Below are 25,424 nucleotides of genomic sequence, written 5' to 3' on the forward strand. Positions count from 1 at the left end.
GGAAACAACCGGGAGACTGTGGAGGACAAACAACATCTCGAGTGATTTTGCATACTCTGTGTCATGACAGGTCAATTCTTAAATGCGACCATATGAGGACGAGGCATGCAGAAACAGCATGCCCTCTCGGCGTGAATGTCGAAAAACAGACTGTTGCCTTCCTATCACTTGCAGAAATAGTGGTCATACAGTGGATGAATTACCATCCCCTCCATGCTCCAGCTCCACTCTAATAAGCGCTCGATTGTTCACAAAAATGGGGAGGAAAAAACCAGAGAGGGTGAAAAGATAGAAATCCATTTGTAAGTCTGGGCTGTGACTATTTGCATGGTGATGAAGGCCCTGAGTGTTCTGCAGTGTCTCAGACAATAGAGCCTGTGTTTGTTCTTCCCCGGGAAGTTTGAGAAGGGCAGAAAAGGGGAGAGAAGAAGAAGAAAAGGGGAGGTCGTCAGCGGAGGGGATTACGCATTGTGAGAACCACGCGCATTCGCTTCTGCTATTGTGGTGACTGAATTGCTTTCCGGTACCAAGGCATTTAGTTAAGCAGATTGTGTTTCTTTACACCCCACGATGATCTCTCTTGACGGCGGTTGGTGACAAGTGGCTTGGGGGACAGCAGAATCACACAGAACAGGTGGGTGTGGTGGTGGATGCTATACAGTACATCCTATAAGAGATCAGTGTTTTGTCAGAAGATGCAATTTTATATATTATCCAGAAAAGAACGTAACGAGGAATGCAAAGAGTCAAGAGGCTTTCAATATTAAAGTATCAGCAGGAATTCTGAGATCCATTAGAGTCCAAGTGGTTCTTTGTGTTTGATTTCTTGCTCTGGCAAACATTTTAGGTTTGGCTTCTGGCTTTTTAGAAGTGTTGTAACTTCTGAAATAACTAACAATGAAATTTAAATGGTTAGGAAATGCATTTAAAGTGGATTTAATTAAGAGTAGCAAAGTGATTTTTTTAGAGTTGACCTTTTGAGGCCTCTGTGTTGATAATCCCTAAGGTTTATTTCATTGAAATAAATGTTGTTGTTTTTTTCAAATCTCATATAAACTGACCTCTGTAGACTGGCCTTTAGTATAGCAACAAAACGCGAACCTTCAGTGCATTCCAGTATTAGAAATTGAGTAAAAAAATATTTGATTCAGAGAACATGTGGTGTGATTAAATAGTTATTGACAAGTGGCTTAAGGGAAAGCAGAATCACACAGAACAGGTTGGTATCATGGTGGATGCTAAACATCCTATAAGAGATCAATGTTTTGTCAGAAGATGCAATTTTACATTATCCAGAGGAGGAATACAAAGACTAGGCTTTCAACATTAATAAAGTAGCAGCAAGGGAGTTCTGAGATCCATATAAATCAATGCTGTCAATTCTAAGAGTCCAGGGGAGAGTCTTTGTGTTGGCCACAGCAGGAAATCAGCATCTTTATAAGATGTCTTCTGGCCTTCCAGCAGAAAGTGTTTCTTGACATAAACACATTTTTTAAAATCCCATATTGAGTAACCTCTGTGCACTGGCCTATAGTATGTAGCAACAAAACACGAGCCCTCGGTGCATTCCACCTTTGGTAAATAAAAAAACATTCAATTCAGAGATTACAGTATTCAAAATGTGGTGTGATTAAATAATTATCAAACCGTTCCAATGGCCTTTTAATAAGTTAGGAATTTTAAACATGTTTCTGGTGAAATAACTGACACTATTTAGATCCACTTACTGAAGGGCAGTAAACAGCGATGCACAAATACCCCCTTTCTAACTTCAGAACATCCTCAGTGTATGAAAACCTTGGCCAAACAATGAAATGCTGTGGCATTGCATGATGTTCCCAGCCATAGCTGAATAGATAATAACACTGAAAAGACCTTTAAAATAAAGTGTATTAAAGCAGCCATATTATGCTCATTTTCAGGTTCATATTGTATTTTAAGGTTGTACCAGAATAGGTTTACATGGTTACATGGCGTTAGCATGCTAGCGTTAGCATGCTAACACTACGAGCTAATGGTTGCGGTTAGCCTGCTCGTTTCGGCTTGTGACGTCACAAACCGTGCCGATTTTGAACAGCTCACCCAGAGACTGAAGGCAGGACACATTCAGAAACTGTATCTCACTCTAAACAGCATGGATGTATTTTTTTCAAAGTTTGTATGTGTGTGGAAGCACCAGAGACACAAAAGAACACCCCAAATCCCAGAAAAAGTGATTTTTTCATAATATGGGAACTTTAAGTTGATTATCTGCTCTGTGAATGTTAATTGAGATACCTTTAAATGTTGTTGTAAAACTTTTGCCACAAACTTCTTCTTTTTTTATCAAGATAATTAAGTCTTTATTGATAATTGCATGTAGTTTAGATTAGACAGTTAATTATGTTTTGATTAAAAAGAAAGAAATAAGATAGAGTCCTATGGCTGCATGTCAGAGGAAATTCGTGACACTTTGCTAAACAATAATGATTTCTACTTCTATTTCTACTTACTTACTACATAATAAAATTAAACAAATTACTTACTAGCAAGTACATGATGGCTTGACATTCCCCTGTCATTTTAGCTCAGTCTCTGGAGTCATTTATGGTCCTGATTTGGGAAACATAAACTACATGTCAGTGTTGTTGTTTCACGGAGCTGAACACAGTAAACAACAGGTTCATGATAAGCTCCCAAATGACCAATTAAGGACTTATCGTTTTGGAAGGGTGATCTTAAAGAAGCGAGTCTTAACTGATGGATTTGTCTTCAAGATTGCAAACAGCTATAGCTAGCAAATACCTTTCAGTTTTCACATTTTCATCTTTACACGTTTTCATACTTTTCCACGATGCATTATAAACTGGATAAATAATGCTAACATAAAGTAGGGCTGTGCAATTAATCGAAATGTAATTGTGGTTATGATTTTGGCTCCCAATGATCACAAAAACAGAATAATCGAGAAAAACAATTATTTAGCTCATTACGTTTTGCAAGTAAACTCTTATTTTCTCTTGTGTTCTGAAAAAAATAAAGTTTAAATAAGAAAAGTATTAAGGCAAATTTCACAGTTGTATGTGTTTTTTTACTGTCGATTTATTTAACTTTTTCCACTGTTTTTTAAGTTCAGTAATTGCAACATCTTTCCAGAAGTCAACGAGTAATCGTGTTAAATTATCGTGATTTCAATATTGACCGAAATAATCGTGATTATATTTTTTTCCATAATCGAGCAGCCCTAACATAAAGTTAGCATTACTTAGCATATAGCGTCAGCAGTGCATATTGATGTTGATGTGTCATCCGCAATGTCAAGTAAAAGCTTCTTTTTTTCTTTAATGCTGCGTTTAAACATTGTTAACAGCATCCTGGAACCATTTCTACAACAGAGACACATTTTATTAGCTAGAACACATCACCATATAGGAAAATGATGTGACGGTCTCAGCACATCTGGTGCTTAACATTGTGAGACTGCAGCTCATTGCCATTCTGTCATGTGGCAGAGTAGCACACTGTACACACAGGCTACAGGAGATCTGCTGGAAGTGGGAGGAAAGCCTATTAGAGGTAATGAATGGCTGTCAACCACATGGTACTCTTCATGTACTGCATGTCATGTAGAAATGAGAATTTCTTTTGAAAGGAGAAAATTGACCATAGAGTTCAGTGGTGTTTTTCGATATTTTTAGTTTCTCTTGATTTTTTTCCAGAACATGTACACGTGTAAATGATACCTGATGGATTGCATTGTGAAAGGCCTATATGGAGCGTATCTATTACAACATTTTATACTTTCATCACACTTTGGCAAGATCCCAATTATTATTAAGCACTATAAAGATAGCCGTCATTCATGGACATGGATTTTACTTCCTTCCTAATAACTTTGCTATAAATTTACAGACCTGGAGCTGAGTGTTTTTTGGCATACCCATTATTTTCCCAGAATTTCATCACATATTTCTAGAAACGCCTATCTTGTTAAATTGGCACCTAAACACCTGTTGACCTGTGCGCTATTCCAGCCACATCAGTAAAGGCTGATACCCCCAGGAAAGATTTTTAAGCAGACTCCTTGGCATGTTGGCAGCTGAGAAGTTGTTCAGAGTAACATCATGTAGAGCTGTTGTCTAGTTTTGGCTCAAGGCATTCAGTTTGGGCGCATGCTTGGCAGCCCCATGAAAGACTATAACAGCTCACGATTCACTGGCTACTAATTGGACTGTCACTCCACAATGCTCGGAGATATGAATACAGCCCGTAAAGACATACATACGCACAAACACATTCAACTCTCATTCACATTCTGTTTCGTAATTGAATCTCAGAAATGAAAGCTACCGCATCAGTAATTGATTTTACCAGCTCATTACAAATGGGTCTTGACAGCTAATTTACTTTTACAAGATTAAACATGAACATTATGAGCTGTTAAAGTATTAATACTGCAACTACTTTAACTGCTGAAACAACGTCCTGCAGTATACTCTATATTCTAAATTTCCACAGGGACCACCCATGCTAAAAATGCATGCACTTGTGTTCCTGTGCAATACTTTGGATTAAAGCGTCCACGTAGTGGGACTCTATTTATGTGTTGATATTACAGTGTCAAAAAACTCTATTAAAATGGTTTAGAATTATGGCTGTTGTGACTTCTAGCCCTTAATAACATCTGATCCCACTGAGGGCTGATGTATGGTTTGCTGCTAGACTTGGGAGCAGTTAATTCGAGTTCAGGGGTTCATTTCTTGACAAACAATTTGTGTTACTTTTCAAAGTAAACAACTACAAGACAAAAGTCTGAAATGATAGGAAAGAACAGCGGCAGCGGCAGTGTCGCGGCAAAAACACCTACGCTGCGGAGAAACGAAAACTAATTTCACAGGAGAAACTGCTAATTTACTCAGAGAAAAGAAAAGGTTGACACCAGTGATCACCCTTGGTAACTTAAAATGACAATGCTGTGATGTGATATATTGGTCTCTTTAACAGAGGATGGTTATTGTTGCTGGTGAAAGGAACATGAAAAAGACACCACAGTTAATCTGTATAAAGCAGTGCCCAAATTGGACCACAAAAGGTTCCAGTACCATAGTTCAGCAGTTGCATGACATGATCATCACATGAGTTTTGTAAATCTTTATATTTATAAATATATCTTGCAGCGGTGACCCCGAATAATCGACTACTGGATAAGTCGATTGAAGGAGCCTGTATTGTCTGCCAATCTCACAGTCGAATCGTCACAGTGTCTGAAAATGTGATTATGAAACAAAGAATCATTCCCTTCGGGCTATATGGGGGGGCTGAATGTCTGATTTTACATAGAATTGCTCGTGAGTACTGGCCCATTTCAGGCACTGATAGGGAATTGATGAATTTATTGAAGTTAAACTCTGTTAAGTTTGGCAGGGTTGTCAGGGCAAGATATTGTATTTGTGTTGTCCTGACTAATTTGCTGATTTGTCTGTCTTTCATTGTCCTTACACTCTTGACCCTGATGCACAATATAATTGGTGCATCGATTCGACTCATGGTTTGTCAGAGGCATCTGTGTCTCTGTTTTCCATGTCTGGGGAGACATTGATCTAATTAGAAGTCTTCATTAGTCAGCTGCAGAGTGCAGTGTCATGCTTAAGGAATGATGTTAAGGCCCTTCCCCCCCCCCCGTCAAACACAATACAGGGCCTTGTCTGAATTCAAAACAGAGGGCTGTTTTCAGACGCCCGTGCACGACTGCAGGATGCAAGAAAGGTTGTTGTCTTGTAAAATGCAATTCTGATCTGGCTTTCTTGCTTGAATTTGTTATACATCTGAGTTGTTGTTGTTGTGCAATGGATTCGACATAACTCTTCAGATAGATAAAAGGATGTCATCATAGTGCTCATATGTGGATCTCAACCAACCAACACAGCCCTAGCAGATGACCTTAAGTATGCGGCTGGTGTGATCGCATCGCAAGATAGTCTCTAGTAGGGCTGACCTAATCGGTCGTTTTGGTCTTAGTTGACTAAGATTTCTTTAGTCGGTTAGTCATTTTGTATGCTTTTTCATGCCAAATGATTTATTCCCAATAAACTTATGAGCACATTTCTGGTAAACACAATATTTAAACTGGTACTTTTTCAGGATTCTTTGTGGAGGAACTCCGTTTTACAGATGGTAAATGGACTGCATTTATATTGCGCTTTTCTAGTCTTAACATACAATAATGTTTTCATACTATCTAACTGTCAATGCATTTACACTATAACCACTTGCAGTGGTTGAAGCTTCTAATTCCAGATAGATATACACAGCCTTTGTGATTTAAAGACATACACATATGTTTTTATAGCTGTGTGAAATGAAACACTTGATTTTTGGAGTTTACACTATACTGCTACAAATTTCAATTTCCTCATTTTGCAATCTCTGTGCACAGCTGGAAATTTCTCAGTGCCACCATTAATTAAATTGTTAACTTTTATTTCAGAGACATGAGCATGCATACAAACCACATCATAACGAGATGGGAAACAGCACTGCCGGGATCATGAATTACTGTGCTGTTGAATGAAGAATTGGTAACACTGGACCAGTGAAACCTCCATCTTGTGTCCACTAACCATGGGAAGTGCAGAGGAAATGCACGGATGGACAGTAAAAATGAGCATGCCCAGTGTTTTGGCCATGGTTACGGTCTTTTCTATGATTCCTGGCGGGGTGCTGAGCGATATGAGAGGTACTCAGGGTCTGGAAGCCCAACAATTGGCCCAGGGGTCCACTCAACTGCATCGTCGCCTGAAGAGAGGCTGGATCTGGAAACAGCTGTTTGTCCCCGAGGAAGATCCCACTCCTCGTGTTATTGGCCAGGTACCACTTCAGATTGAATGTCCTCCATGTCCTTGACACGCTATTTACCTTTGAAAATGCATGTTTTCTGATTACCTCTGAAAAAAATAGTTTGACAAAATCAAGCTTACATATACCCCCTTCTCTTTTTGTAGCTCAAATCTGACTATGACCGAGGCGAGTTTACCATCAAGTACATATTATCAGGAGAAGGCGCCGGTGATGTCTTTGAGATAGATGAGTATTCTGGTGAGATCCGGGCACTGAAGAAGCTCGACCGAGAGGAAAAAGCCTTCTACGTCCTTCAAGCCCAGGCTATCAACAGGAAGTCCAATGAACCAGAGGAACCCCAGTCAGAGTTCATCATCAAGGTGCAGGACATCAATGACAATGTCCCACAGTTCCTGAACGAACCATATGTGTCCAGCATCCCTGAGATGTGTCCAACGGGTATGTTGAAAGACGTTGAAAGTTATAACAGTAAGAATTGAAAGCAGGTAGAATTACATTTAAAGGGTTGGTTCAAAATACAGTAGCCTACAATAACTAGCCATGCAGGTAGTTTGATTTTATCTGCTCACGTTTCAAGATATGTGTCTCTGAGATTTACTCAATACAGTGGAGGTGAATTCCATTTGTGGTGTTCACAACAAGGAAAACTGACTTTTAAAAATACCTAAGCAACCAGTGGAGACTCCAACAAGTTACTGCTCCCAATCAAGAAATAGACTATAAAACGGGGAAATGTAATTTGTACACTTCAGTTGTTATTTGGATTAAATAAACCAGATGTAACGTGTTTATAAGTGAGTTTTTGAGGTGCTGGTAGGTATATTTTGTTGGACAGAGACAGTCTGGCTGCTTCCCTGTTTCCAGTTTGTATGCTAAGCTAAGCTAACTGGCTGTTAGCTTCCGCTAAATTTACCGTACAGATGTGAAAGTGGTATTGATCTTTTCATCTACCTCTTGGCAAGAACGTGAATAAGCGTATTTTCATAAATGCCCAACAATCCCTTAAAGCAGTCCCTGTGAGCAGACATTAGTATTTAGGTCAAAATACAGCCGTGTCCAAGTACAGCCTTGAAGAGATGCTAGCATGGCTTGTTTAAATGTATTTTGTCATACACTTTTTTTTCTGGGGGATGAACAAACCTTTCAATAATCATTTTCTAAATGGTGTTGTAGCCTAATATTCGAAACAGGCTAAGCTATGGCATTATTCAAGATTCAAATGTGTAACTATATTTTTCATGTTTGGTATCAGAGAATTATGTAGGCCTATTTGAAATATTATTCATAGAAACAAACCAATACAAGTTTAACATCTATTGATATAAACTTGTTATTGGCTTTATTGTTATATACTTTTAAAATGAATTTTTCTTAACTTAAATCTTGGCTGAAGACAATGAACTAAAGGTTATATGAATGTCTGTCATCTGTCCCCATCCGGAAGTTAAAAGTATTGGATTCTGAAATGTAGCTTGGATGCCTTTATGGATACATTTCTTAAATAACGTTATTATAACCACTGCCCTTTCATACCACAAACATTATCATTTCAATTTCTATGTAATCTGCTTTTGCAGCATAATATCTCACTCGTAATAAATCATAATGCATTTGACTCGGAAAGAGAAAGCGAGAGGGGAAGGTTGGCGTTCGGGTGACTGAAAATAAGAAATGCTGCGGTAAATCCCTGCCTGTGAAGAAAAAACAGAGGGCTTTCTGGGGAAAAAAGAATGAGATAGACAAGAGGACTGAGGGAGAGGATATGGTCAGTGCAGAAAAGGGTAGTAAGTGTGAAAGATAGAGAGGTGAAACTGAATGAGAGTGCGATGAAGAGAAAACGAGCAGCAGGTGGATAGTGACAGAGATGTAGCTATATGGCTTGAGAGGTTGTCACACACACCTGCACAGCCTGAGTTGTGAAAGGCCGACACTGCTTTCCCACCGCCTCCTTGCCCCTTTGTCAACATCCCTCCCATAATCCTCCCCCCCTCCCTTCTTCCATTTCCACTGCTCCCCCCCCCCCCGAGCCAGACAGACAAACCCTGCGGAACTATGGCATAATCACTTTATTTCCCAGTCGACTGGAACTGCAGCCTGAGCTAACTCTGACTGTGTGAACCCCCCCCCCCCCCCCCCTCCTCCTCCCTCAGGGACCACAGTGGCCCAGGTGACAGCCACAGATGCTGATGATCCCATGTTTGGAAACAACGCCAAGCTCATCTACTCCATCCTGCAGGGGGAGCCCTACTTCTCTGTGGAGCCAAAGACGGGTACTACTTACAGATACGGAGATACGGCTTTAACTTTGAACTGTACTCACTTTAGTCGTAATCAGTGGAGACTGTACAAATCTTTCAACAACCACAGTTTAGGCTATTTGGGAGGCGCACTAGAGATTCGGCTGTGCAGAAATAATGTTTAACTTTATATATAACAAGTGGGCTTAGAAAAAGGCAGAAATGTCTCCAGTCTCAGTCTGTTGTGACTGAAGCCTGTTTTGTCTTTGGCTGTCTCCCTCTGGTCACTTTTGACAAGTTATGAACTACTTATCACTTTGAAAATTTTAAAAATTCCCCTGGCAACTTTATCTCTTAAAACAACTGTTCACACATTTAGCTACTTTGTTTTAGACCATTGGGAAAAATGCGAGTGTTTACACAGGAAATTGGTTCAACTGATACCAATGCATGTAGGGTGATACAGAGGTCAGTTGCAGAACGTCCCACACACATTGTTGACCTGAACTGTGACGAGTTGGGGGAGGGCATTATTGACGTCAAAAAAATGCAATGAATGCAATGTGTAAAAGGGCAACTCTGACATTTTTTTGGCAACCAGCTGTATTCATTGAGAAGTGGGCAGCAGTGGATATGAGTTGTTTTGCTCATGGCTTCAGTTAACCTGTAAGGATAAGCCTGGAGATATTTACAGTAAAATGTTTCTCATTGTTAAAGAATTGATCCGACAAGCAAGTATTGTCTATGTAGCCAAAGTCTGATAGGCCTATATCTTATTCCTTTGCGTCATAGAGCTCCATTGTTGTCTAAAAACTATCAATGAGCCACAGTGTCATGTAGGACTGTAACAATCCAAAATTTTGCTCGACAATTGCGATTAACAATATAATTGTCAAACAAATGAAAGTTTAAATGAATCCCAGGATACATGTTTTGTTATATATCACGGTTATGTGACCCAGATTCGCAGGCTCACAGCCTACAAAGTAAACCACGCCTCCTTATTATCATTCATATATCATAAAACATTGTATTTTTTGCTTAAATGAACAAAAAAATTTAAATAGAACATTTATTTCCATCAATAAAAAACAAAACATTAATTATAAACAAAAAACAGAGCATGTTTTTTACTCTGGCTTTAGACGGCTACAGCCCAGGATGTTCAGAGTTGCTATGACAACAAGTGACAGCTGCCGCTAGCATAGCTTTACCTCAACAGTCTGACCAACAATCACTTATATAATTACAATTTGGCACATCTAAACAAAATCAACAATACTGTCATGCTGTAGTGACATGTTCCTTTATTGCAAAGGAGATAGACACTTTGCAGTCCTTATAATGTAAAATACTCATTATGCTGCTGGAAATAGTCCCCAACAAATGCAGTATTTACTCCTGTTTTTGTTGACGTTTCCTGAAAACTACAGTGTCCACCTGTTCCAGGAAATTATTTAGCCTTTTTTTATTGAAGCTATATATTTGCGACCTCTTTATAATTTTTCTGTAGGAATGAATGGACTCGAGAAAGACACATGCAAGAATTGAAAGACACAATGACAAATTGCTGACAAATAAAGAAATCTTATCTAGTGTTATCCTTGAAAAAAGCAGCTGTTTTTTGGCACTGTTGACTGATTGATATTGTGGCTAGCTAAGGGCTGCTGGAAAACGTACGTCATCTAAACACAAGATTAGATAAATAAGTGGTTGAAATGATGACTTCTAAGGCAAAAAATAGCATTTTAATTTCCCACGTCAGTCTAATTCTCTTGATTCAAATTGTTCTTCTGTTTATTGTTGCCCACAGCCTCCACTTTGGCCAGACAGATGAAGCATCTTAAAGCCCTCTATGTATTTGTATCTAAAATTCGCAGACTTTATTGTGGTGCAACTACTTGAGGCAACGTTTACTTAGGTTTTGTATAATAAAAACATAGAAAACCACCCACAGATACACTTGATGACTTCTTTTTCGTCTGTCTCCTCCACCTGCAGGGATTATTTTAACATCTTGGCCAAACATGGACCGCGAGGCCAGAGAACAGTACCTGGTGGTGGTGCAGGTGAAGGATATGCTGGGCCTCAGTGGCGGTTACTCCTCCTCCACCACTGTCACCGTCAGCCTGACTGATGTCAACGACAATGGACCCACATTCCAGCACCGTGAGTCACTCATATGAGTCACAGTGATGCAACCACCAGGCCATACACACTCTGGGAATCAATGAAAGAGCACAAAGCATTGCAGACTGCGAGGACATGTTTAATATTATACCTAAAAGGCATTTATTTGATCACATTTCTTTGGTTCGGGTGGGTGGTTTGTGCTGCATTCGGCTACACACATCTTGTTGTTTAGCCAGCAGCCAAAATTAAAAAGGAGACAGTTGAAGAATAAGAGAGAGAGAGAGAGAGAGAGAGAGAGAGAGAGAGAGAGAGAGAGAGAGAGAGAGAGAGAGAGAGAGTGAATGAACAAACGAGACGGGAAAGGAGATGGGGATGTTTATCTGCGCGTGCACGTGCACATGCATTGCCCACTGGATGAATTTAATCATTCACACATGAAAGGACATTTGTCATGACCTTTAGAAACAAACCTAGCTTTCTCAGCAATAAACCTCAATAAATGAATGCCCTGGGAAGAAATCAATTTTGTAGAAATGAGACAGCAAGGATGATACCTTTAACTATTAATGTCGCATTCACATTCATTGCCGGTGCTACTATATGCAATGGATTCTATGTTGAGTCAAAGGGCCTTATAAATATTGTATGACCACACTTCACTTTGAACTGTGCCCTCTGTTTTGTAGCATAATTGGTAATTATTATCAGCAGGGATTCTTTTTTTTTTTTCAGGAGCAGCTGGTTGCTGTTGAGTTCCTCCCAGTTGTGGCAGCCATCCAAATAGAGTCACTCAAAGACACAATCTCATTTTCTCATCTTCTTATTAGAGTTAGGCTGGGATTATGTGGAGTTGCCACAACTTATCTGTGACTCACACAAATTGACCCTCCAACACAATGTTCTCGCTTCTTATCACTTTACACACTAGCAGACTCTCTTGACTAGCTATTAACAACTTACTGTCAAGTTTAGTAGGCGATGTTTGAGTAAAGAAACTTTTTTTTATTTGTTGTTTTTCTCCAAATGTGAGTTATCATTATGCGCTGCAAAAGTACCAATTTCATATCATCCAGATTCTGCATTCCTCTAATGGTGTCAACATGAAAACATTTTTAAAACATCCTTGTTTTTACAGACCTGTACACCTTTGCCGTCCCTGAAAATGCAGCTGTGGGCACCACAGTGGGCAGGATTATGGCACAGGATGGAGACACTGGCATCAATGCCAGGATGACCTACAGTCTCGAACATGACCTGGAGGAAAGCTCCACTTTTGTCATCAAAACAGACCCAGTGACACAGGAGGGAGTGGTTCTGCTAGCCAAGGTGAAAACATATAAAGCACATCATCTCTTTGTCTAATATACGATTTTTTAAATATATTTTAATTTTTAATCTAATGTTTCAAGGGCAGTAGTGTAGCCAGAAACCATAGTGTGGGTGGGCACAGAGGCCATTAGGTTCTGAAACATTATTATTTTTCCAAATCTTTTTAATCTCCGGCGTTTAGGATTTGATTAACATTACAGACACCAACGCGAACAAAATAAAAAAAAAAAAACATTACACCTGATAGAGGACATGGCAACATATCCTGGCACAATGCGCACACACAGACAGCTGGCACACACAAAAGCAGCAGCAGCAGCAACAGTGTAGACCCAACAAGCACACACAGTAACACACCTGGCAGCAATATCAATCAATCAATCAATCAACCAATCAATCAATTTTTATTTGTCACATAAAACCGTACAAGGTACAATTCCAGTGAAATGTTATCCTATCAGCTCCTTAAACGTGTGCATGATACATCATGAAGCAGAATGTGGCTGTCAGATTGGCACACAGAAAAAGAGTCATACAAAAGTATCTACATAAAAATGTACTTTTACAGTTTATGCAGAATGGCCCATTTGAAATAATGTATGATTTTACTGGATTATAATTATTGATGCATTAAGTTAACCAACACGTTCTCACACTTGGTCAGGCGCCTTTGTCATTCTTATTGATGCTAATATATATATATATATACGTTCTGTTACACACGGGAGGAAAGAAAAAAATCACTATTGCAAGTGTGGCAAGCAGGACACGAACCCCGCTCTCCTGGGTGAAAGTCCTGTGTTTGACCCATGTCAATTTCAACACGTAGCTCTGTTGTTTGGAAATTTGGAGTGCTGGCAGTAGCAAAAAAAACGAAAACAATCGGTGCCGCTTACACCGTGTTATCCTCCTGCTATTGTTAGCAGTGATTCCTTCCGAGGGAACACAGCAAATCTGACTGCAGTAGATGTGACAGAAAGGCATAAAAATTGTGTTAATCCAGCCAGTGCACATACCTCTGTTTATTTCCTGTTTTCCTAGTCGATTGTCGAACTCATACAATCCAATATTCCAGTCAAATTTGCTGTGTTCCCTCGGAAGGAATCACTGCACATGGGTAGGCACTTGTAATGACATTTCAAGCATGTTGGGTGCTAACGCTAGCAGGGGGATAACACGATTGTTTTAGTTTTTCTTGCTACTGACAGCACTCCTTTAAGCTATCAAATACATGTGGTGCAGTACAACATTTAAAGTAGCATTAAATGGAATTACTCAAATAAAATGCCTCAATATTATACTTAAATGTATAATATGCAGTATCGCTTACTGTTTGTAAACATGTAAACTGTTTGCTGATGCCCATAAACGTCCTGCACACAGAAAAAAAAGGAAAAAGGGCAGATTACAGAGACCGCCACACACTTCTAGGGGGTCATAAGTGATGATTGAGAAGTTTATTTGTGTGTGTACATTGTTTTTTAGGATAATACTGCATATTATACCTTTAGAAACTGTACTTGAGTAAATGTACTTTTAGTTATATCCCATCACTGGAAACAATATGCTTCTCCTTTATAGATTTTAATTTAGATGCCATGATAATGAAATAAAAAAAACATTATTGACTCTGTCTCTGAATCATTTTGGGAACGCAGTAATGGTTTGCATGCTGTTTTCTTATTACTGGCATCATAATGTTAATCAAAAACGCAGCGTTATTTAAGTGCGTGCTCACAGCTGGTAGCTTATTGACATTGACTAAACAATTTTAACATTGCGTTTGAGTGGTTTTCTGCTCCCATGGGAATGATCATCTGTCTTACATACTAGTTGGCTAAGCATATTTGAAAAGCTGTTACTCTTTACGCTTGCTAAATTGGTGATGAACAAGGTGTTTTCTGCTTATAACAACCACTGTATTAATATGAATTGTTAAGAGGTATTTCTTTCCTTCACAGCCTTTGGACTATGAAACTAAAAGGCGTTTTGTAATGGCCGCAGAAGCAGTCAATGATCACGTGGACACTCGGTTTCTGACTTTGGAGGAGTTCACAGACAGGACGACGCTCAAGATTGTTGTGGAGGATGTGGACGAGCCGCCTGTCTTCCTCTCAGCAGTCTACGAGTGGAAAGTTCCTGAAAATGCAGCTGTGGGAACTCTGGTTGGCAGTGTTAGTGGCAGAGACACTGACACAGTCAACAATCCCATCAGGTAGGTAATGTGACCCGTCTATAACAGGAAGAATGGCATCTGCCACCCAACTGCAAGGATGATAATGACGAGGTAGATACCCAAGCTGGTGGGGGCGGAACGTCCCTAGACAGCTTCCTCCACAGGGTGAAAAATCATTCCATTTCAAATAGTGTTACTGGCTCGGTGCATCCATTTTTACCCTTGATCTCTGGATACCCTGTACATGGTCATATTTATCTCATATTACTTTCGTAGGAAATGAGCCCTGCTGAATAAATCATGACTATTTTTTTTTTTTATACCTCACAGACTTTTCTATCTATTGCTGTGGTATTATCACAAAGCGACGTGGCTAGGACGTGGGAATGTAATAAAGCACCATAGAAGGTGGCATATGGAATTGGGATGTGCAGTCATTTGCAAGTTGGGCACGTTGCAGAGGAGACAGTAGCAGTACTAGTGCCTGTAGTCTATCTCAGCAGAGCTTAAGAGAGGCAGGTGCTGCATATCATCCTCAGCCTAGCGTCTGTTACTGTCCTTTTGGAGACAGTGTCTCATTGATTAATACATTTAGGCTGACATTTTAGGAGTTTCCACCGTTCTACTAAATATGATAAAGTTTGCTTTTGTCAAATTGGCTTATTTTCCATGTTGTCATCAGTAACGTGGCTCACAGAAATGACTCATTACTCAGTGTGTTTTCACTCCTGGTTACCCTAATTCACCATAATGTTATAATAACTTATAATGAGTGTTAAATCTACGGTTGTGTCAAAGACCTGTGCAGTATTTGCTTCATAAACAATTATGTTTGCTTGGTCTTTGGATGATACATTTATGTTTATTTAAGTTTAAGTTTATTTTTACATTGAAATATTGCAGGCCCTAACTTGTCACCCACTATCAGAAAACAATGATGTGTATTTTTGTCACCGCAGCTGCAGCCCCTTTAACATTGTCTATTATTTATTTGAAGAAAGAATGTTTCTCCATGTTTACAAGGTTCCCTGTCTCACGGTTTTTAAATTATATTTCCTCACTGAACAAATAGAATACATAGAAAAGTTCTGTGGTCAGGTTTGAAATAATATTCAATTAAACTAACAAAAAAAAAAAAAACTATACAGAACTGTGTCTATGCCATCTGTGTGAGATGCTTTGTTTTCACAGTGTTGCTGTTTCTTTGTCACACTAGCCTGTGTGTGTGTGTGTGTGTGTGTGTGTGTGTGTGTGTGTGTGTGTGTGTGTGTGTGTGTGTATGTGTGTGTGTGTGTGTGTGTGTGTGTGTGTGTGTGTGTGTGTGTGTGTGTGTGTGTGTGTGCTCTCTTTGTTGGATATCTGTCAACAGATTAAATATTGAGCAGTTTTCCTAATTAATCTCCCTGTGGTATCACAATGTTTTGTTTGCCCAGGAAACAACCTTGCCTACTAAATGTGTGTCTCTGTGATTTTTCTTCCAGATATTCAATTGACAAAAGGAGCGATAACACAAAAGCTTTCAAAATAGACCCAAACAATGGAACTATAACTGTTGCTAAAGCTTTGGACCGCGAGACTACAAACTGGCACAATGTGACTGTTGAAGCCAAGGAAACAAGTAAGGAGAATTTCCTGTTTTGTACAATAGCATCTTGTTTGTATGGTCAACTTATGGCACATGTATCTGTCATGAAACCTGAATATAGTCACAACAACGAGTTGATGACAAAGATGAAAAGAATCTAGAGTCTACAGCAGTAATTCCCAACCAGAAGTACCCGAGGGGTAATTTGGAATAATATACAAATTGATCAAAAAAATATATGAGTCCGCTGTAAGACCTGAACAATAGCCGTTGCAATTGAGAGTGATGTCGGTGGCTGCAGCAGTAGAGATAGACAGCTATGCTCGCGAGCGCAGACTAAAACCAACTTCTATTTTTAAAATGTTCAAATAATCATACATAATGGCACTTTTGGCATTACTGATCGTACTGTACATGATAAAGAGGGCAGAATGATCGTACAAATAAGATACTTATCGTACATCTGGTGACGCTGGCACCACGCTGCATCCGTGGCTTAGCGTTGAGATTTCAGGTTCAAAGAAATATAAACGAGCCAGAGCATTTTTTTCACCCCCTACCTCAGAATAGATGTAATAGAAACGGTGTAGCCAGAACATACTGGAGATCTGGAGATGTGGAAGTCTGGCAATGCGAGACAAAATTCAACATGACAGGTGATATCGATAAAGTGGTAGGCCTACTTCAAAAGATTGGGATGCAAACCGTAAAATGTTCATAGAAGCGTTTCTCACTGTTTTATAATGTTAATTATGGTTTGCAGCGAAATGTCGATACCCATTTGTTTGCTCCACAGTTGTGTTTCAAGAAGAAGAAACATTTATCATTCTTAAGTATTATTTTGACAGAGCTTTTACAAAGCATTTATGATACATGCACCCAGTGGACTCCAGCAAATGTCTATCTTCACTACTACAGCGCAGAACCATTTATCCTCCTCTGTGGTGGTGTTCATCAAAGTGCTGGACATAAACGACAATGTGCCAAGGCTTGCAAGAGATTACCAGCCATATATCTGTGAGGGAACACAAGCGGGAGAAGTATGTATATTATGATGCACTGATGTTCATGATTTATAGCAGTGTGGCAATGAGAATTTCCAAGAAGCCGACAGAAAAAGTTCTCATATTGCAAAATGTATTACATCAATGTACTTTTTTTAAACATTAAGGGACTCACAAGGAGTCATTTGACTATTTTACAGCACTATACCATATTAGAACCATAGCATTGTCAGCGACTGAATGAGATTGTCTTTCTGGAAAAAGAAAATACAAATGCTGCATATAAGAAAATCTGATATCTGCTTCTATTTTCTCAGAAATGTGTCTTTGTTTCTCTCAGCTCATTCAGCTGCTCAGTGCTGTTGATCCGGACGACCCTGTGGAGGGACACCACTTCTACTTCTCTATGGTCCCTGAGAAGCACATCAATCCAAACTTCACTATCAGAGACAATCAAGGTTTTATTCAATTAGCACTGGTGGAAGAAGTATTCAGATAATTTACTTGAGTAAAGTAGCAATAACTGGTGTAGAAATACTAAAGTAAAAATCCTGGATTTAAATTTTTACTTCAGTTTGGGGGCTTTAAGCTGTGGGACATACTGTAAGTGAATAAATAAAACCAGATGAAGCCATACTCAAGGTTCCTCCCATTTAGTGGCTGAAAGAATGACGGTGAGCTGCAGCTAATCCACAACCTGTATGAGCAGCGGTATAACTATTTTCATGTTTACAATAATTTGATTGAACATTATGTACACGTTAAGTGTTTTGCCACATTTTGGAATGAAAACCTTCAGTAGTGTTGTGTTTTTGTGGCTGACTGCTTCTCAAGTAGTACATTGAATGAGTGTTTGCCTTGTAGTCAGTGGGCGGTCAACACTTTCTCAAAGTTTAAAATGAAAATGGGCAGCAAAAATCAAACACACGTGTTGTTAAAGTGTGTGCAGCAAAAGAATGTTTGTATGCGTTGAAAAAGTTAGGTCACGCAAGCACAGTGGTCCAGTCAGCAACCAGGAAATTAATAATGAATCACACACTTAATAAAACACATTTCCCAATGCCACGAGACTCATTTAACTCCCAAAGAGTTATCGTTAGGTGCCTTGATGAAGTCTTATGGGTGAAACTAAAACTGATTTTCCAAGGTTCTCAGGCCTTTCAGAGAGCTTGGATTGTATTTTAATTCACATTATGTGTGTCAGTTGAATTCCCCAAAAATACCATCACTCAAATTAAAAAGTGCACCTTTCTTTACATTTTTAGACAATACAGCCGGCATCGTGGCACGCAGGAGTACCTTTACCCGCAAGGATCGAACCCAGTACCTCCTGCCTGTTGTGGTGACGGACAGCGGCTCTCCAGCACTCTCCAGCACCAGCACTTTGACCATCAATGTGTGCAGCTGCCAGCCTGCTGGCCATTGTCCCACCGGGGGGGTGGAGGCCCTCGCCCTGTCTATGGGGGTCAGCCTGCAAACCTTGTTAGGGCTTCTGATCTGCCTTGTCACACTCACTGGTAAGAAAGCATTGTCTTAGTTTGTATTCACATCCCATCCAGTGCCAGAATATAAAACTATGATATAATACAGATATATACACCGGCTTTTTTTGGAGTCTATTCTCTTGGAAGTCTTAGCAATCTGGCATCAAAATCATCTATAGGTGCGTTTCCATCCATCTGTTTTTATGCACATTTTCAATTTGCACTTAAAAAAACCTGAGTGGAACTGCCAGAGTTTTGAAAAAGTCATGATTTGAAAGCGGTAGTTTGCACTCAGCTGGCTGAATTTGAGTGGCTCCAGCCGCTAAGGTCTCCGGTGTTCCTGAGCTGCCGCCGTCGGCTCTCCTCACGGTGTAGTGGCGGGGAGGACCGCTAGGTGTGCTATAGCTAATTCTTATCTCATGTGTGGTCTGATAGACAACAGAGAGGGGGGAAAGGGGGATGAAACAAACAGAAATGTCTTTCCATTGAGTTATCTACATTGTTTTTCACCGTTTGGTGGGTGGCCCTCTCCTTCTGCAGTGGCATAATGTTTTTCTGACTGGAGAAATAGCGTTATGTACTTATCTCGATGAACCAACAGCTAACAATCACATAGCTGTAGTGAATGGAAGCAAGCATTCTTTCATTTTGCAGATTTCCTGTTCTGTGGTTAAAATTTGTGAAACATCTGGATGGAAACCTGACTTACGTCTTAAAGAAAGAAGGGAAGAAAATAACAAAAAATTTAATTGAATGTCAAATGTATAGAGAATACAGAATCAAGCAATTCAAGTGTAAAAGAAACACAGCAGGCTGGTCATATATTGTACAGTACAAGCCAATAGAATTACACTAGGCAAAATAATTTCAAACTATTTACAGGAAATCGTCCAGAGGTGCTGTTTCTGGAGTTTGGCATCTTTACACATCTTTCAAACAGCTAATAAAAAGGCTACTGCAGGATTTCCAAAGATCTTGTTCTTTTTTCAAGTTTCTCCAGACCTCAGTGAGTCTGACAAGACAGATGTGAAACAAGATTGCTCTTTCTGAGAGGCATGTTGCAAATGTAGTTTGTTTTCTTTAAACAAGAGTGAAGTGGTGGCTGGGTTAGTACAGTTGGTAGAGCAGGCGCACGTATACAGCAGTTTATTCCTCGACGCAGCGGCCGCGGGTTCAACCCTTTCATGTCTTCATCTGTCCTGTGGAAATAAATGCCTAAAATGCCCCAAAAAATGATCTTAAAAAAAAACAAGAGGGCAGATTGTTTTTGCACTGTGGCTTCACAAAGGCTTTCACTGAAGATGTAGACTGGGATTTTCAGAAGACAGAAAACATTGACAACTTTGAATAATGCTCGACATCTATGATTACTTCACTCATGGTCCTGAGATATTAAGGTAACCAAGGATCAAACTCCCAAAAAGTCAGTATAGTCCTTAGACAGACAGACAGACAGACAGACAGACAGACAGACAGACAGACCCCACTGATATTTTGTTGTAAAAAAGTCATTTATTTTCAGCGGATCTGTTGAGCTAGAGCAGCTCCACCTCGCATCATTTTGGCAAGTATATGAACGTGTGTTAAACAGCAGGATTTTTCATTAACAAATTTGCACTTTCATTTGAATCCCTTTTTTAAAACTCATCAGCGTGCCTTTAACACACACTTTTAAAATGCTGAAAGCTTGCAAAGCAATGATGTCAGGTAATGACCATTTTGGTTGCAATACATCAGTAGCAATGCCACCCTGGGACATTGACGGGTTTGCATAGTGAAGAGCTTTATTATGACCTCGGCTGCTTTGTGTCCTCCCTTTGCCCATCACATGAAAGATTAATGACAATACCTGCTATGCTAACATTCTGTCTGATGAGCACAATACCCGGTGAAAACCCTGGTAGAATAAAAATAAACACTCTTTTAGCATCCTGTGTCACATGGAGCGAATAAAATAAGCCTTCCTTAATGCGTGAGCTCAAATTAAAAAAGGTAAGTTATAGCCCAAATTGCCTTCATTTTGATTTTTGCATCCACAACATGTTATAGAAAAACAAATCTGGCTGCTATTATTTCCGGTGCACAAGTACATTCTATGCTTCATCAGGCACCCTACATGCTTTTTTCTCACTAAGCTCATGCCCTGGTGTTTAACGGTAATGATCTCGTGCTGTGTTGCGTCTGCAGTGCTGTCAATTTTAATGCTGATGGTGAGGAGGCACAGGCGGAAGCAGCAGGAGGGATTGGAGGTGGAGGTGAAGGAGCTGGAGCTGCCTGAGACGGTGTCGCAGAAGGTGCTGTATTACGGAGAACTAGGGGGTGGAGGAGCAGGCCTGGACTTCTGCCAGCCCGCCGTACCACTGCGCCACCACCCCAGGAGGAGGGACAGGAGGCTGCGGAGGGAGGATGTCAGGGCCAGCATACGCATGTCCCTCAGAGAATCCCACCTCATCGGTCCGGACGACGAGCTCTTCAGACAGTTTATTTTGGACAGGCTGACAGAGGCGGATCAGGATCCTTACGTTCCCCCATTTGACTGCCTAAAAACCTATGCATATGAGGGGTCCGGGTCTCCCACAGGGTCCCTGAGCTCACTGGAGTCATCTTCTTTGGAGCTTGAACCTGAGCAACGTCTTTGTAATCCCAGACCCTACGTGGTTAAACTCACCCCTTGGTATGGAGGAGACGAAGACACTGTATTCTGAGGGGCTCTTCTTCTTCTCCTTAAATGGCTGTTCTTCTAATCTTTGCATGGTAGACCAGTTCAGTGCATTTCCAATGACATGACGTTGCACTTAAAGGAAAAACATTTTGGAAAATACGCTTATTCTCTTTCTTGCCCAAAGTTAGATGATTTGATTGAAACCACTCTCATGTGTGTAGAGCAAAGTGTGTACAGTAAGCAATAGCAGCATGTTAGCTTAGCTTAGCTTAGAATAACTACTGGAAACAGAGTGAAACTGCTAGCCTGACTCTTTCTTTAAAGGCTTGAGAAGTGCTGGTAGGCTTAATTTTTTCTTCATGGCTTTTACCCTCTGTTCCCAGTCTTTATGCTAAGCTAAGCTAACTGGCAGCTGGCTCTAGCTTCATATTAATCATACAGACATGTAAGTGGTATTTCATTCTCATGCTACTCACAGTGAAAAAGGGGAGTGTATTTCACAAAACGTTGACCTATTCCTTTAAAGATAGAAATCAAACCGTAACAATAATAATTTCATGTGTGCCTTGCATATCTGGACCCTTTTTTTTTTATTCTGTGTATAACTTTCAACATGGATAACATTACTTCATGGTACAGCAACAAAGGAGTTTGAGCACATTTTTGACTTTGTATGTCAAATATAAATGGTTATGTTAAACTATGTCTCAGTGCCTTAAAGTCAAAGGGCAAGGGGTTTCTTCCTACACTCACTCTTATGCAACAATCAAATGCCATTCATCAAATGTCATCTATGCTATACATCTGTTGTAGAAGGTGACACAATCACTACTGCCCAATCCCATTCCCACAAAGAAATCGTTTCCCATCCCAATCCAGGAAGAATGACTCCTATCCTGTTGTGTTTTTTGCATATAAAAACTGACCTATTGTTATAATGAATCCCATCCTGCCCGCTCCTGTTGACTTTGTTCCCTGTCCTGACCCTGTCACGTGATGAACAGTGAAATTGACTCCCTGAAAAAAATGTGAGCCTCTAGTCTGTTGTAGAAAGAGCAAATATTTACAAGACTATTCTCACCAGAAAATCTACACCATTGGCCATTTGTTTGAATGCTAAAAACAACTTGTGTTTTTCCTGACAGGCAAACTCTTGTGGTTGTGCAAATAGTGACTGTCCTCTCTAAGCAGCAAACGTGGGATTAACATGACAACATGTTAAGTGTGCAAAGCATGTGACTTAAAGGCAGCATAAGTAGGATTTCTCTGTTGCGGTTTGTACAACATTCAAAGTTGACCCCACTTCCTCCCTGGCTCAACGACACCAGAAGCGCCTGCTCCCTGATTCGTGCTCACCAGCGGGTGAAAGCCAACCAGATTCACTCTCATTTTGGAACGAGCTTTGTCTGCTTGGTGTTTTTCCTGCACTGTATCTGACATTTTTGTAGCTTCCTCTTGGATGTGTGATTGCGCATACGTGGGGGCAACACACCCAGTACCCAAAGGGTGATGCCCAGAAAAGAAAAGAAAGAGAAAATACAACAAGAGGATCGCAGGGGCTCTGCAGATTCATACACACTTTTAGTGGGTCATAAGTGATGATTGATAGGGATGCTTTTTTATGAGCCTAGCCATAGTTTTTTAGGAAAATCCTACTCATTCTGCCTTTTCACACCAGAAGCTGCAGGTTGCATTATTTGTTCTACCATGGTAAAGGTTTGTTGTTTTGTTCAACCTTAACCCTGACCCTTCCCCAACCTTTAAAGCTGCATTCATTTATTTTTGTGGTCCACCCAGTGGAGCAAGCTGAAGACACAGTATTATCACGTTATGAAGTTGTTGAAGAGTGCAACAATGGGATTCATGCTTAAATTATTACAGTTATTACAGTGTGACAATATTACACTCATTGCATAATACCTACAGTATTACTGACCTATGAAATTTACATTTCTGAAAATATTTGTGGAAGCCAATTAGCACTCAGTTCTCTAAGTAGGAATCAGTCTTTGTCTGGTCAAATGTTCCACCCAGAAGTTACAGGAACAGTTTTTTTTGTAGAGGCTAAGCCTCTACATTTAAGTCTTTAAGTCTTTTAAGTCGGATGCCTGATGAATCAGAGTCCAAGACAAACATCCCAGGTTCATTTATTTTATTCTGTTGACTTCTTAGTGTCTATTAAACTCCAACATGTTCCTACTTATAGAACTGAGCGCTACTTGGCTCCTTCACTATTTGTAATATCATTCACTTCTTATCCTGTTTTATATTTTGAATATTGGTTCATAACAGTGTGTACTGTACAGTATGTGTATTTTTATTTTACATTATGAAATTATATAAATTAATGCATACTTCCCTTGGGTACATGTATGGCAACATATTTTTTTAAATATAGATTTTGTTTCCTGATTAGCCTTAAAGTTCACATACAGGAGATCCATTAAATATGAACTATTTAACATGTATTATGCTGTCTGATGTGACTTTCTTTTTTGTTGAGTCACGAGAGAGCAGATCACACAACTCATGTAACTCACTGTGGAAAAAAGTGCATACAGCACCTGCCTCTCTTCTTTCTTCATGGTCACATACAGTATTATTGGCGAACACTACATGGTTACATTAGTTGTGTGGGTGGCTGCTCGCGGGGTGAGTTGAGGTAATTACATAGGGCTCAGGTCCAGCCCCCTTTACCTTCTCATCCACTAATTGGCTGTTTGCTGTGAAGGTCAGCGTTTAGACCAGAAAGAGTATAGTTCTCACTGAAGGAAAAACTGAAGACTTTCATAAACAAACCTACTTGGAAAGTAGTTGAAAAGCCCAGAGGTAAGAGACAAGTATATTAGGGGAAAGAAATAATTGCTTGAATCTATTCAGCTTTTCCTTTTCTGCCGAAGTTACTTGTATGAGTAAGTGCACCACTCAGCAATCACTGCAACTGCAAGCGAAACTATCTGGCCAGTGCTTTTTAGACTAAATCATTGTCTCACAATGGCTTCTAAAGACACAGGTGCTCTCAAGAAAAGGTATTTTTTTTAAAAGTCCTTTCAAACCAATCTCTACAGTCCAACATGTAGGGTATTGGATTTTCCCATAAAGCGCTGCTATAATTCCCTTTTTAAAAAGTACCTTAATGTCAAAAGTCATTCAGCTCCTGGTGTCATTTAACCTTCTGAATTTCTGTCATTACCCATGGTGAATATCACGGGTAATTTAACCTAACAGCCCTTTTCTTTGTGTAATTATACCCATTACAGCAATGTGAAGGATTTCGCTCTGTCAATTGTCTCTGTCCTCTGCACAGGTTATAGATTCAGCTCTTCTTTTCAAACCCAGTGCCAAACGTATCACAAAGCTCCACAATGCTCACTGGAGGGTCTTTGAGAGTGGGCTCTCATTTGGCAGGCAGTGAGTTGATTGAAAAGATGCCTCAAAGGATTTTGAGACCCATTTTTATATATATATAGAAAAAATGACTAACAACATGTATGCCTCAAGGTTTGGCTCATCCTATCATTCATGTAAAATTTGGTGATGTGAACGTAATTATGATATTGAGAGTATTGATATTAAGATTTGTTTGAGATTCTGACCATAACAATAGTTTATTAGTGTATGTTTCTAATAGTTGAAAATGCTCTTATAATCACACATATTGTCCATATTGCTAGCATTTTAATATATGGTATGACCCTAAACAATGCAAACAGAGGAAAAAAACATTAAAAAACAAAAGTGTACAATATGCAGGATTTTAAGGAAGATTTAACCAAATGAGAGGGCTCCATAAGTCAGGCTCCTATATCTTATATCTGATCTCTGCAAGTGCAAGATTCTTCAGAAGATGAAGATTAGATGACTGGTTGAGTCGGATGGATATGTGAATAATGTGTATGCTAATACATTAAAATCCTTTATTATTAACAACTGATCCCAGTGACGTATGCAAACAATTAAGCAAGAACAGGACAGAG

At 39.7% G+C, this 25,424-nt stretch overlaps 1 protein-coding gene across 4 annotated transcripts; it reads left to right on the forward strand.

Annotated features, from left to right (window-relative positions):
- Nucleotides 1-23,912, forward strand: cdh19 (cadherin 19, type 2). Of its 4 annotated transcripts, none has more exons than XM_031316946.2 (13): nucleotides 4-634; nucleotides 6,467-6,846; nucleotides 6,981-7,275; nucleotides 8,988-9,107; nucleotides 11,076-11,243; nucleotides 12,343-12,533; nucleotides 14,498-14,751; nucleotides 16,194-16,330; nucleotides 17,216-17,337; nucleotides 17,642-17,759; nucleotides 18,567-18,818; nucleotides 20,308-20,349; nucleotides 20,973-21,209. In XM_031316946.2, exons 2-12 carry the CDS (start codon nucleotides 6,601-6,603, stop codon nucleotides 20,322-20,324), a joined length of 1,920 nt encoding a protein of 639 aa, XP_031172806.1. In that variant the 5' UTR covers nucleotides 4-634; nucleotides 6,467-6,600; the 3' UTR covers nucleotides 20,325-20,349; nucleotides 20,973-21,209. The 4 variants fall into 4 exon arrangements, with proteins under 4 accessions (XP_031172804.1, XP_031172806.1, XP_035854145.1 ...); XM_035998252.1 differs by having other exon boundaries at nucleotides 20,308-20,363; nucleotides 20,973-21,078; XM_031316944.2 differs by lacking the exon at nucleotides 20,308-20,349 and having other exon boundaries at nucleotides 1-634; nucleotides 20,973-23,912.
- Nucleotides 23,913-25,424: the final 1,512 nt, after the last annotated feature.

This window comes from Sander lucioperca, chromosome 23, assembly GCF_008315115.2.
Source record: "Sander lucioperca isolate FBNREF2018 chromosome 23, SLUC_FBN_1.2, whole genome shotgun sequence".
NCBI classification, from domain to species: Eukaryota; Metazoa; Chordata; class Actinopteri; order Perciformes; family Percidae; genus Sander; species Sander lucioperca.